Genomic DNA, 14925 nt, shown 5'->3' with positions numbered 1-14925 from the left:
TTTAGTAGATCTTCCTTTTGCAGAAATTACAGCCTCTAAACGCTTCCTGTAGGTTCCAATGAGAGTCTGGATTCTGGTTGAAGGTATTTTGGACCATTCCTCTTTACAAAACATCTTTAGTTCATTCAGGTTTGGTGGCTTCCGAGCAGGGACAGCTCTCTTTAAGTCACACCACAGATTTTCAATTATATTCAGGTCTGGGGACTGAGATGGCCATTCCAGAACGTTGTACTTGTTCCTCTGCATAAATGCCTTAGTGGATTTTGAGCAGTGTTTAGGGTCGTTGTCTTGTTGAAAGATCCAGCCCCGGCGCAGCTTCAGCTTTGTCACTGATTCCTGGACATCCTGGTCTCCAGAATCTGCTGATACTGAGTGGAATCCATGCGTCCCTCAACTTTGACAAGATTCCCAGTCCCTGCACTGGCCACACAGCCCCACAGCATGATGGAACCACCACCATATTTTACTGTAGGTAGCAGGTGTTTTTCTTGGAATGCTGTGTTCTTTTTCCTCCATGCATAACGCCCCTTGTTATGGCCAAATAACTCAATTTTAGTTTCTTCAGTCCACAGCACCTTATTCCAAAATGAAGCTGGCTTGTCCAAATGTGCTTTAGCGGCACCTCAAGCGGCACTTTTTGTGCTGTGGGCGGAGAAAAGGCTTCCTCTGCATCGCTCTCGCAAACAGCATCTCCTTGTGTAAAGTGCGCCGAATAGTTGAACGATGCACAGTGACTCCATCTGCAGCAAGATGATGTTGTAGGTCTTTGGTGCTGGTTTGTGGGTTGATTCTGACTGTTCTCACCATTCGTCGCTTCTGTCTATCCGAGATTTTTCTTGGTCTGCCACTTTGAGCCTTACCTTGAACTGAGTCTGTGGTCTTCCATTTCCTCAATATGTTCCTAACTGTGGAAACAGACGGCGGAAATCTCTGAGACAGCTTTCTGTATCCTTCCTCTAAACCATGATGGTGAACAATCTGTGTCTTCAGGTCAGAGAGTTGTTTTGAGACCCCCATGTTGCTACTCTTCAGAGAAAATTAAAAGAGGAGGGAAACTTACAATTGACCCCCTTAAATACTCTTTCTCATAATTGGATTCACCTGTGTATGTAGGTCAGGGGTCGCTGAGCTTACCAAGCCAATCTGAGTTCCAATATTTAGTTCTAAAGGTTTTGCAATCAATAAAATGACGACAACAACAGCGACCAAATGTAGCACCTGCCTAATTGTGTTTAAACAATTATAGCCCACTTTCTGTAAATCCAATAAACTTCATTTCACTTCTCAGATATCACTGTGTGTGTCTCCCATATGATATATTTAACTGACATTTTTTATCGTAACAACCAACGATTTATACAGGAAAATCATGACGATTAACAAGGTTGCCCAAACTTTCGCATCCCACTGTATACTGTTACAGTTTTCAGTATTTTATATCTTAAGGGCTGAAGACTATGCTGCTCCTTATTCCAGGCTCTTCTGAGCACTATGTAAAAGGAGATCTGCTCCCCTAGAAGCAATGCTTCCTTATACCTCTGCCCCCACAGTATGGAGTCCGAAGTGTAGTCACTGCATGAAGTAAGATTCAACAACGTTCTAATAGATTTCATGTCTCTATTCCTAAACATTTATCACGATCTCTGCTTGTTTATTTAGAATAGAGGAAAAAGTCATGTGACTTGCAATTATAATAAATCTCCAACCATGCTGAAAAAAGTGTACAATAATTGTAAGATCTGCACGTCTTTGCACCAATTATTAGCTTTGGCTTCTGAATACTGATGCAAAATACCAAGTGTGAATAAGGTGTCAGCATGTCTTCATCTATACATAATAGGCCACATTATAGATTCACTATTTGGCCTCATGTACATGTTGTGATGTCGCACTGAGACCAATATTACGGACACGTGAAACCGTTCTGAATCTTTGTTATATGCATTTGTAGATTAAAGGGTTTTCCAAGTTACCTTTGTTTTAAATGCTGTGGGGCCAGTAAAAGAATAAAAAAACAACTTACCTTTCCTTCTTGAGCCACCTCCGATCCAGCGACACTGCCTTTCCTCTTCCCTGGGCTGCAGCAGTGACATCACTGCAGCCAATCCCTGGTCTCAGTGGTCTCGGGCTGTACAAAACTGAGTCTGGTGATTGGCTGCAGTAGTATGCAGGAAGTCACCGCTTAAGCTGCCCTACAATACATCACTGGCTTTAACTCTGGGAATAGAAAGTCGTGGTGGCCCTGGTTCAGAGGGGGCTGGTGAAGGTTGGTTTAACCAGCCCCAGCAGAAGTTTCCAATAAAAAAATGCTCCAGACAACCCCCTTACGTTTAAAGTTCTCCAGGCTTTATAAACTGATGCTTTCTCCTAACCTGTTTAATTAATACTTACCCATCCGTCACGCTGCCGATGCCACCATCTCCACTGCACTTACACAGGCTGCGGGCTCCTCCGCTCGGGGGTCCCGACCAGATGTGCGCACTTCTCTTCCTGTTCAGCTGTATTTATTATTATGAAAAGAAAGGAAGACAACAGGACGAGACCCAGAGCGAGAAGAACCCACAGGCTGCGTGAGCACGGAGGAGACGGCGGCATTGACCGAGCGACGGATGTGTAAGTATTAACTAAACTATATTTCTTCCACGAACTAGAAGAAAGCTTCAGTTTTATATAAAGCTTGGAGAACCCCTTTAAATTGAAATTTGGCTCTGAATGATTGTGTTGCACTTTACATACACAATCAATTCTAGGGGATAATTTATGAACTAAGATAATGGCTATAGTAAGGCAGATCTGTGCAGCAGAGCTCATCTAGTGATCTGAAGTTTTCTTTTACTCTTTTCTTTAAACTACCAACAAAACAAACATCTGGAGCTAATAAAAAGCTTCTTCAATTCCCAAATCAGATAATCAATATACTAAGGGCATCAGCAAAACTAGTTCTGCACATATTACAGAGCATAGTTCCACGCCATATGTATAGATCCCGACACATCGGTGAAGGTTAGACATCAGGAAACTCCTCCTTTTTGCATTAGAAACTAAACAGCTGGAAGCTGAGCTGGAACTGACCAGGTAGGATCCAGATTACTGTGACACAAAGCCTGAAAAAAGAACATAAAGAAAGGTTTATTATTCCTTCCAATCCATGTTCATGACAAAGGAGAAATGACAAATGAATGATGGTATGAAATGATTAAGAGAAATGCAAGGACTAATTGAAGGTCTATTCAAATCCAAACTTACACATGTGATTGCTTTTGACAGATGTGTACAGTTTTGCAACACTTTTTATTCACCCCATAGTGTTACAATAGTGATTCGCGGCCACTGCCTCCCCATGCTCCCGGGCGCCGGGTTCCTGTGTGTGAATTAGGGCTATTATGTATTGTATCTCATCTCATTCTGCAGTACTGCATGGGTTAACTTCCTCCTTCTCTGTGTGGTACTACGAGGATGTGTCTAGCTGCATTAGCCTGGGCTATATATTCTGTGCTATTTGGTTAATTCCTTGCCTGAGCAACCTTAGAGTTTCTTTGTTCTTATGTCCTTACTATACCATCTCCTGCCTGATTCCTGGATTTGGACCCTCTGCTGCCTGAACTGACCTGTCCCTGTTCACTGCACTAATCCTGTACCACCTGCCTTGACCATTGGATTGTTTCACGGATTCACACACATTCTTCCTTCTTTCTGACTATGAGTATTGCCTAATGCCTTGGTGCTCCCCCCAGTGTCTCTGATCCCCGTGGGCCAGCAGCCAACAACATGGAAACTACTCCAAGAGGTAGTGGCCAGATCCCTCTATAGCAGGGGTGCACAACCTTTTCTGGTTGGGGGCCACATTGTCAGACTGGACAGGAATCTCAAGAAAATAAAAGTTAAAGGAGTATTACCAACTGAAATACAGTATTTATGGCATATTGTACATACAGTGTATACTATAAGTGTCTGGTTACACCTCCACGATTCCCATCTAATGGGAGACTATATGAAAAATGTATGTGAGCAGCCACAAGACATAGACATACAGGTCTGTCACCAGATGGTTGGGGGCCGCAGAGAATGATATTGAGGGCCGCATGTGGCCCTGGGCTGCAGGTTGTGCACCCCTGCTCTATAGTGATTAAAGGGTGAATACCAGGTTTATGTCCTCAGGACTAGCCCAAAGTTAAATCTGTTTGTTGGCACAGTGGGTCCCACAACCATTGTCCATAAAACAATGTCACTAAAATGCAAAATGCACGCTGCTAATAGGTTTGATTACAAATCTACTATTTTGTGCATTCTATGCAAACCTTTGTGTCTCCAAGGCAACAGACTACATCTAAACCTTGTGTGTAGTCTGATCCCTCTGCCATATGTTATTCCACTCCACTTTATAGTGGTGTATACGGAGGGAAATACGTGTATGTTTTTATATATTTTATATGTTTTTTATATATACCTCCTTTTTTTTATACCCAAATATCCTGATTGGTCTATAGATTCTCGCCTTACCCTCCATTGTCAATAATCGTAGACAACTATAATTTTCTAATCTCCATCCTAAACTGTCCCTGTGGCGCCCCCTCGGTACTCTCAGTATCCCCCTGAAAGAGACCATTCTCTCACTCATACTCTGTAGTCAATGGCGGATTACAATAGGGGCGTTCGGTAGCCTCGAGCCCAGCATCGCTGGGGAGCCCAACGCCGACCCGAGCGCCCACATACTGTAGCGGGGCACGGGAGCGCATAGTTACCTGCCCCGCCTCCGATTACCACCATAGGCTTCAGGCCTAGTAGGCCTGAGGCCTATGCGGTAGTGAAAACCTGGCGCAGGCGTGCATGATGATGTCATCGCACGCCTGTGCCGAGATGCAGCACAGTGACGTGTGCACGCCTGCCATCGCGCGCCTGGACAATTTAGCTTTTAGTTGTTTTTTTATTTTATGTGCCAACTATGGGGGACATGGTGGGGACACACAGGAGGACATGTGAAGGGACAGTGGGGGGAAATTGTTGTATGGGGGCAAATTACTATGAGGGGGAAATTATTATGGAGGGATTACTATGTGGGGGCAAATTACTATATGGGGCAAAATTATTATGTGGGCGAAATAACTGTGCGGGTGCAAACTACTATATGGGGGCAGTGTGGTGGAAATGACTGTGCGGTGGACAAATTACTATAGTGGAATTACTATGTGGGCACAGTGTGGGGGGAATTACTGTGTGGTGGGCAAACTACTATATGGGGCAGTGTGGAGGAAATGACTGTGTGGTGGGCAAATTACTATAGGGGGATTACTATGTGGGAGCAGTGTGGGGGAAATTACTATATGGGGCAGTGTGGGGGGCGTTCCTATTGGGGAGGCACTGTAGGGGCAATTAAGTCACAGGGGCCTGATGGGATACACCCAAAGCTATTAAAAGAGCTCAGTGGGGAACTAGCAAAACCATTAACAGATTTATTTAACCAATCACTGGCAACAGGAGTCGTCCCAGAAGATTGGAAATGAGCAAATGTTGTGCCGATTCACAAGAAAGGTAGTAGGGAGGAATCGGGCAACTATAGGCCAGTAAGCCTGACATCAATAATGGGGAATTAATGGAAACCATACTTAAGGAGAGGATTGTGGAACATCTAAAATCCCATGGATTGAAATATGAAAAACAGCATGGGTTTACTTCAGGGAGATCATGTCAAACTAATCTTATAGATTTTTTTTGATTGGGTGACTAAAATAATAGATGGAGGAGGTGCAGTAGACATCGCTTATCTAGACTTCAGTAAGGCTTTCGATACTGTCCCACATAGAAGGCTTATCAATAAATTGCAGTCTTTGGGCTTGGACTCCCATATTGTTGAATGGATTAGGCAGTGGCTGAGGGACAGGCAACAGAGGGTTGTAGTCAATGGAGTATATTCAGACCAAGGTCTTGTTACCAGTGGGGTACCTCAGGGATCTGTTCTGGGACCCATATTGTTTAATATCTTAATCAGCGAAATTGCAGAAGGCCTCAATGGTAAGGTGTGTCTTTTTGCTGATGACACAAAGATTTGTAACAGGGTTGATGTTCCTGGACAGATTGGTGACCGGACAAGCAGGTTATAAAACTTTATATTTCGGTATTTATAAGGTGGACAGGGGGGCTACTTAGATGATTTTAATAGACTTTAGAAGACCTGTACTGACATATATATATCTAAATATGCTAATTGTGCCTGTCAGTGTCCCTTTAAAGGTAGGCAGACAATGTCATAGAGCAGCAGGAAATGCTAGCAGAATGCTTGGGTGTATAGGGAGAGGCATTACCAGTAGACAGAGGGAGGCGCTCATGCCGCTCTACAGAGCACTAGTGAGACCTCATTTGGAGTATTGTGCGCAGTACTGGAGGCCATATCTCCAGAAGGATATTGATACTTTGGAGAGAGTTCAGAGAAGAGCTACTAAACTGGTACATGGATTGCAGGATAAAACTTACCAGGAAAGATTAAAGGACCTTAACATGTATAGCTTGGAAGAAAGACGAGACAGAGGGGATATGATAGAAACTGCTAAATACATAAAGGGAATCAACAAGGTAAAAGAGGAGAGAAGATTTACAAGAAGATAAACTGCTACAAGAGGACATAGTTTTAAATTAGAGGGGCAAATGTTAAAAGTAATATCAGGAAGTATTACTTTACTGAGAGAGTAGTGGATGCAGGGAATAGCCTTCCTGCAGAAGTGGTAGCTGCAAATACAGTGGAGGAGTTTAAGCATGCATGGGATAGGCATAAGGCCATCCTTCATATAAGATAGGGCCAGGGGCTATCCATAGTATTCAGTATATTGGGCAGACTAGATGGGCCAAATGGTTCTTATCTGCCGACACATTCTATGTTTCTATGTTTCTATTATTTTTAGGGACACTTTACAGGGATTATTACCTGGAGCACAATATAGGGTGTTATTATTATTACCGGGGGTCTCTAGGGGACATTATAACTGCTGTAGACATTATAGGGACATTTGGGGTAATTTATCAAACTGGTGTAAAGTACGGAGGAGAAGAAAGAGAAGGTCTACATGAAAGGATATGTCGCTGGATGTAAGAGGTATGTGGTGCTGTATTCTCCTCCAAGTCTTTTTTATTTTAATTATATGTATTTTAAATTTGACAACCAAATTTTTCAGTTTAGGAGCCAATTTGGGGTATTTTTTTTTAGTCTGGAGATGTCATATGGCCTAGGAAGAGACTGTGACGCTCACGAAGCACCGCCGCCTATTCATACAAAAAAAAATACAAAATTAAAATGGAAGGAGGGTCCTAAGTTGGGTAGACAGCCCCGGGCCTGTCATGCACTTAATCCGCCCCTGTCTGTAGTGTATATATATACAGTACCTCTTTCATTTTTACTCAGTTTAGTGGCCTCTGCAAAAATGTATATTTTACTGTGCAAGCCTCCTACAAGATCATTAAATATATTAAAGAGAATAGGGCCCAATACTGACCCCTGAGGTACCCCACTAGTGATGGTGACCCAATCTGAGTGTGTACCATTAATAACCACCCTCTGTTTACTATCACTATAGTTTCCGGGCTCTGTTTTTGACCCACCACATTTGCTAAGCGCCAATCCTGTGGAACACTCCCTGTCAATATAGAGTCCTTAAATATCAGAAATAAGCGTCTGTCTAGGACTTAAAGGGAACCTATTAAAGGTGTCCTGTCTGACCCAGGAAGAAGTGCTGCAGCATCTTAAAAAGATTAAAATAGACAAATCACTGAATCGCTGAAGAGCTATGGGTGCTGGATATTGTGGATGTGCTAGCGGCGATCTAGCAACCCATGTCCTCAGCTCTATAAACAAAATCCCGGTGACAGGTTCCCTTTAATTCTCTTAGGATACGGAGTTGCATTCCATCTGGATTCAGTGATTTGTCTATTTTAATATTTTTAAGACGCTGCAGCGCTTCTTCCTGGGTCAGACAGGACACTTTTAATAGGCCATTTAATATTACACTCTGCATTTTATCTGACAGATTGTTTTCTTCAGTGAATACAGAGAAGAAAAAGATATTTAATGGATTCACTTACTCCTTATCACTCTGTAAAGGGCCAACACTTTCAGGTTTTAACTTTTTTACCATTTATATAATTGAAGAACATTTCAGGGTTATTTTTACTCTCTTTGGCAATAAGTCTCTTTGTCCCCAGCTTGGCTGCTTTTATTTGTCTTTTACATATTCTATTTTTTCCTTACAGTTTTTCAACGTTTCCTCACTACCTTCCTGTTTTAGTGATTTAAATGCTTTCTTTTTGTCACGTATTGCTCCCTTGACATTTCAATTTATCCACTTTTTTTGTTCTTTAATTCACATAAGGTATGTACAGTACTTCTCACAACTAGTTTAGGTTTAGCTTTTAAAAATATCCTATTTTGTAGCTGCATTTTTATTTTTGAGGACACTGTCCCAGTTAGTGAGGCCAATGGCCTCTCTTAGCTGGTCAAACTTAGCTTTTTTGAAGTCTGGTATTTTTGTGACTCCCTGAAGAAACACCCTTTGAATGCAATGATAAAAGACTTCCCCCAAAGGTGTACATAGCCTTTAACATACATCTAAAAGAGGGCACCTTTGATGGGCAAAAAAAATGATTTTGATAAAAATAAATTTACAAATCTATCTAGGTAGTGAATATAACATTATTTAATATATTCAAAGTTTCGAGAGTGCTGTCGCATTGTGTTTGCAGTTTCGGATCAGTGAGTGTGAACCCACTGTTCTAACTTGGCGCTGGCCTAAGGCTAACCCTAAGAACATTATTCTGGTGCTTCCCCAGTATTCACCCTTTAACCCATGTACAAGGATCTGGACTTTGCTGTGGGTTAGCAACCAGGCGTCTACTTCGATTGATAGTCCCCCACTGTAGTTGGCAGCTGACCTACTGGGGTCAGGGACACTAGTGCAAGTTTTAGGGGTCAGAATATGAAGATGAAAAGAAAAAAAAAAATTTTTTCAAGATTTTTATTTTCTTTCAGTATTAAAATGCGAGAAAGACTATACAAGTGTGGTATGCCGTCCAGCTTCCCACTACATCATATGCAATCTAAAATGGTGCTATTTGAACAACTTGTCCAGCAAAAAGCATGTGTCATGCGAAAAACAAGCCCTATGTGAATGGAAAAAAAAAAGTTATGGCTCTGGGAAGGCAGGGAGTGAAAAAACGAAAACACAAAAACGTAAAATTGCCAGGTCATCTAAGGGTTAATTGCCATTTTGTGAAATTGGCGCAGACACACAAAGCAAAGACAGACATAAAAATGTATTTCTACCTTGAATGGATCACAACTTGGAGAGTTGTCAAAGGAGAAAATAAAACTTACGTTCATTCTGTTGTCCTGGGAATGACGTTTGCCCTAAAAATACAAAAAAAAAGCATTACCAATGACTGATTATTTTACCATTTCTTCCTATTATGGATATTGTAATGAACCTTTGTACTATGTTTCTATTACCTTTTCTTCCTCTCATGTAGATGACAAGGCCAACAATGAAAAATACAACTCCTAACACAAATCCCACTATACCGGTGGCCATCTTGTTTTTAGCTGCATCTGATGACTGAGGGTCTAGAAAATAAAATGAACGAGTTAAAATTGCTGTGGAGTGTGAAATCTTATGGCTGCCATAACTTCACTAAATGTTCAGTGCTGCCCATAATTATTCATACCCCTGCCAAATTTAGACTTAAAGTTACTTTTAATCAACCAGCAAGTAATTTTTTGACGGGAAATGACATAGGTATCTCCCAAAAGATAATAAGACGATGTACAAGAGGCATTATTGTGGGAAAAAAAAACATTTCTCAGCTTTTATTTACATTTGAGCCAAAAATACAAGATGTTCCGCACTGTGGAAAATCTCAGAGGACGTGGTCGGAAGCCAAAAGTGACACCTGTGCTGGCCAGGAGGATAGTTAGAGAGGTGAAAAAGAATCCAAGGATCACCACCAAGGCCATCCTGGTGAATCTGGGCTCTGCTGGTGGCAATGTCTCAAGGCAGACAATCCAACGGACACTGCACAATGCAGACCAAGGAGGACGCCACTTCTCCAGATAAGGCACACAAAAGCTGGCTTGGCCTTTTCAAAAGCTCATCTGGACAAAGAAGAAGACTTCTGGTCTTCTGTGTTATGGTCAGATGAAACAAAAATTTAATTGTTTAGTCACAATAATGTTTCCTTCATTTGGCGTAAAAAAGGAGAAGCCTTCAACCCAAAGAACACCATCCCCACTGTCAAACATGGTGGTGGGAACCTAATGCTTTGGGGGTGTTTTTCAGCCAATGGACCAGTGAACCTAATCACAGTAAAAGGCACCATGAAAAAAAAAAAGAGCAATACATGAGGATTCTCACCGACAACATCAGTCAGTCTGCAGAAAAACTTGGCCTTGGGCACCAGTGGACATTTCAGCAGGACAATGACCCAAAACACACAGCAAAAGTGGTGAAGAAATGGTTAGCAGACAACAACATTAACGTTTTGGAGAGGCCCAGCCAGAGTCCAGACTTGAATCCAATTGAGAATCTGTGGAGGGAGCTAGAGATCAGGCTGATGGCAAGAAGACCCTCCAGCCTGAAAGATTTGGAGCTCATTGCTAAAGATGAATGGGCAGAAATACCTGTGGAGACCTGCAAAAAGCTGGTCTGCAATTATAGGAAGCGTTTGATTACTGTAATAGTGTCACAACCAGACAGCTGAGAAGCTCTGACAGAGGCCTTTCAGAACCTCCTCCTTGAATTTCTGTGTTGTGGTATTCAGCTCCTCCTCTCGTCAGCCTCTCTCAGCTGTCATGTCTTAATTGCTTCCCTTTAAATGCCTCCTCAGAATGCTTTTCTGAGCGGCTTATATTTCCTCCTGGAGTGTGTGTGCACGCTGATCTGTCCTCCTCTTTGCTTCAAAGCTAAGTGTACTTTTATATGTTTATATCTGTTTGCTGGATCCCAGATGACCCTGACTCCCTCCGTGTCTTGTGTAGGGAGCCGGTGGTCGTGTCCCCTCACTATTGTAGGGTGCTCAGGGCTTTATAGTCAAGGTTCGTGGATATGCAAACCTCCACCATTAGGATCTTTGCATAGGCTGAGCAGCCAGGGAAAGTGCCAGGTCTTCTGCAGGGGTCTCCCTTGGTTCCTTAGTTTTTGGATCCAGCGAGTCGTTTATACATGTTGCTTTGCCTTGTTACCTGTACACATTCCGTGACATTATAAGCCGCCAAAACCGTCTTAAGCATGGATCCGGTTTCACTTTTGGCTGAACGCTTCCAGGGTCTTTCATTGGAGGTAGCTGACCTCCGTAAGACTTTGTCTCAGCTTCAAGTGACCGGTTCAGCTTGCGTTCATGGAGCTTGTTCTGAGCCTAAGATCTCGCTCCCGGATACGTTCTCCGGGGGTAGTGAGAATTTTGTGCGTTTTAGAGAGGCTTGCAAACTCCATTTTCGCCTTCTTCCCCATTCTTCTGGTGATGAGGAACGGAGGGTGGGGATCATTATATCGCTGCTCAGGGGTAACGCTCAGTCCTGGGCCTTTTCGCTGCCGGAGGGGGCACGGCCCCTCCGTTCGGTGGATGAATTCTTTTTGGCCCTGGGTCAGATATATGATGATCCGGATCGTATTGCTCTGGCGGAGTCTAGACTACGTCTCCTATGCCAGGGTAAACAATCCGCAGAAATATACTGCTCAGAATTTCGGAGTTGGGCAGCTGATACTGGTTGGAATGATGCTGCACTCCGAAGTCAATTTTGCCATGGTCTTTCAGAGGGATTGAAAGATGCATTTGCCTTTCATGAAAGGCCTATTTCTTTGGACTCTGCTATGTCTCAGGCCGTTCGTATTGACAGGCGTCTTAGAGAGAGAGGAGAGATCTCTTCTTCCTGTCATACTCGGTCCCAGGACTGTGCAGCGGTCCCATTCTCTGCGCAGGGGTCTCAGTCGCTGTCAGCCCCTTCTGAGCAGGAGCCCATGCAGCTGGGGTTGATTGCTTCTGACAATAGAAGATTCAGCCCGCATGAGAGGGTTTGTTTTTGTTGTGGAGGTATTAATCATTTGGCAAATATTTGTCCCTCTAGGAGATTCAGGCAGTTCTCTGGGTATAATAAAGAAACAAAGAGGAAAAAATCTTTGAAAAATGTTCCGTCTGTTACTATTGGCAGGATTGAGGCGGAAATTGAAGATTTTCCGTTTGCTTGTAGTTCCCGTTTTGTCCTGCCGGCTAGGGTGGCGCTAGAGAGCAAGAACATTTTTTGTGAGATTTTTGTGGATAGTGGAGCAGCGGTTAATCTCATTGATAGTCACTTTGCGATAACTCATGGTTTCCAGGTGTGCGCTTTGAGAAAGGATATTCCTGTGTTTTCTATCGATTCCGCTCCACTTTCTCAGAAGTCATTAAAGGGCATGGTTCACAATATCCGTTTAATTGTGAGTGATGCTCATGTTGAGGATGTGTCATGTTTCGTCCTTAGCGGTTTGCCGACTCCTCTAGTGTTGGGGCTACCCTGGCTCACTAAACATAACCCCACCATTGATTGGCAAGCAAGGCAAATAAATGGTTGGAGTGACTTTTGCAGAGAGAATTGCCTCACGACATCTGTTTCTGAGGTTGCTACTAAGACTGTACCATCTTTTCTCTCTGAGTTTTCGGATGTCTTCTCTGAGAGTGGAGTTCAGGATTTGCCCCCGCACAGGGAGTACGATTGCCCTATTAATCTCATCCCAGACGCCAAGCTGCCTAAATCTCGTTTATACAATCTTTCCCAACCTGAGAGGATCGCTATGCGTACTTATATCTCTGAGAGTCTGAGAAAGGGACACATACGACCCTCAAAGTCACCTGTTGCCGCTGGTTTTTTCTTTGTTAAGAAAAAAGATGGTTCTTTAAGACCTTGTCTGGATTTCAGGGAGCTGAACAATATCACAATTCGTGACCCTTATCCGCTTCCTCTGATCCCGGACCTGTTTAACCAGGTTGTTGGGGCTAAAGTCTTTTCCAAATTAGATTTAAGAGGGGCATACAACCTGGTCAGGGTCAGAGAAGGGGACGAATGGAAGACGGCCTTCAATACCCCTGAGGGCCATTTTGAGAATTTGGTTATGCCTTTTGGGTTGATGAATGCCCCAGCCGTTTTTCAGCATTTCGTGAACAGCATTTTTTATCATTTGATGGGAAAATTTGTATTGGTGTATTTGGATGACATTTTGATTTTTTCTCCCGATTTCAAAACCCATAAGGAACATTTACGTCAGGTCTTGCTCATCCTGCGGGAGAATAAACTATATGCGAAACTGGAAAAATGTGTGTTTGCGGCTCCAGAAATTCAATTTCTGGGGTTTCTTCTCTCCGCTTCTGGTTTTCGCATGGACCCCGAGAAGGTCCGCGCTGTGCTTGAGTGGGAGCTTCCTGAGAATCAAAAGGCGCTGATGCGTTTTTTGGGCTTTGCCAATTATTACAGGAAGTTCATTTTGAATTATTCTTCTATTGTTAAACCACTCACTGATATGACCAGAAAGGGGGTAGATTTTTCTTCTTGGTCAGTAGAGGCGCGTAAGGCCTTTTCTGATATCAAGGAGAGTTTTGCTTCCGCTCCCATCTTGGTGCAACCTGATGTTTCATTACCCTTCATAGTTGAGGTTGATGCTTCTGAGGTGGGTGTGGGGGCGGTCTTGTCTCAGGGTTCCTCTCCTGCCAATTGGCGACCGTGTGCCTTTTTCTCAAGAAAACTCTCCTCCGCAGAGAGAAATTACGATGTGGGAGATAGGGAATTGTTGGCCATCAAGTTGGCTTTTGAGGAATGGCGCCATTGGCTAGAGGGGGCCAGACACCCTATTACCGTATTTACTGACCATAAAAATCTGGCCTACTTGGAGTCAGCCAAGCGTCTGAACCCGAGACAGGCCAGATGGTCGTTGTTCTTTTCTAGGTTTAATTTTGTTGTCACGTTCCGCCCTGGAGTTAAGAATGTGAAGGCAGATGCCCTGTCACGTTGTTTTCCGGGAGGCGGGAATTTTGAAGACCCGGGTCCCATTTTGGCTGAAGGTGTGGTGGTCTCTGCTCTTTTTCCTGAATTGGAGGCAGAGGTGCAGGCAGCCCAGTCAGAGGCTCCTGATCTTTGTCCTCCTGGGAGGTTGTTTGTGCCTCTCGCTTTAAGACACAAGATTTTTAAAGAACACCACGATACGGTCCTTGCTGGGCACCCGGGGGTAAGAGCCACACTGGATCTCATCGCTCGGAGATTCTGGTGGCCTGCGCTTCGTAAGTCGGTTGAGGGTTTTGTGGCAGCCTGCGAGACTTGCGCTCGTGCCAAGGTCCCTCATTCACGGCCATCAGGTCCTCTCCTTCCCTTACCCATTCCTTCCCGTCCTTGGACACATCTGTCCATGGACTTTATCACGGACCTGCCTCGTTCCTCGGGGAAGACTGTGATTCTGGTGGTGGTGGACCGTTTTAGCAAAATGGTGCATTTCATCCCTTTTCCTGGTTTGCCCAATGCTAAGACGCTGGCGCAGGCATTTGTTGATCACATTGTCAAGTTGCACGGTATTCCTTCAGACATAGTCTCTGATAGGGGCACGCAGTTTGTTTCCAGATTCTGGAAGGCTTTCTGTTCTCGCTTGGGGGTTCGGTTGTCATTCTCTTCTGCTTTCCACCCGCAGTCGAATGGCCAGACAGAGCGCGTCAATCAGAATCTGGAGACATATCTGCGTTGTTTTGTGGCGGAGAATCAAGAGGATTGGTGTTCTTTTTTGTCCCTTGCTGAGTTTGCTTTAAATAACCGTCGTCAGGAGTCCTCTGATAAGTCACCATTTTTTGGTGCATATGGGTTTCATCCACAGTTTGGGACTTTCTCGGGAGAGGGGTCTTCTGGTTTACCTGATGAGGACAGATTCTCCTCGTCTTTGT

General features: G+C 43.7%; 1 protein-coding gene across 1 annotated transcript in view; it reads right to left on the bottom strand.

Moving 5' to 3' along the window:
- Positions 1-1353: 1353 nt before the first annotated feature.
- Positions 1354-14925, bottom strand: part of LOC122919385 (H-2 class II histocompatibility antigen, E-S beta chain-like) — a 43406-nt gene continuing 29834 nt past the window's right edge. The window contains exons 4-6 of the mRNA XM_044268382.1: positions 9488-9601; positions 9356-9388; positions 1354-3104 (exon numbers count right to left, since the gene is read on the bottom strand). Of these exons, the coding sequence (XP_044124317.1) occupies positions 3088-3104; positions 9356-9388; positions 9488-9601 (164 nt within the window). The 3' untranslated portion in view covers positions 1354-3087. The remainder of the gene's footprint in view (positions 3105-9355; positions 9389-9487; positions 9602-14925) is intronic.

The sequence above is a fragment of the Bufo gargarizans genome, chromosome 9 (assembly GCF_014858855.1).
Source record: "Bufo gargarizans isolate SCDJY-AF-19 chromosome 9, ASM1485885v1, whole genome shotgun sequence".
Taxonomy (NCBI): Eukaryota; Metazoa; Chordata; class Amphibia; order Anura; family Bufonidae; genus Bufo; species Bufo gargarizans.
The sequence above is the reverse complement of the archived record's forward strand: the minus strand, read 5'-3'. Positions and strand labels throughout refer to the sequence as shown.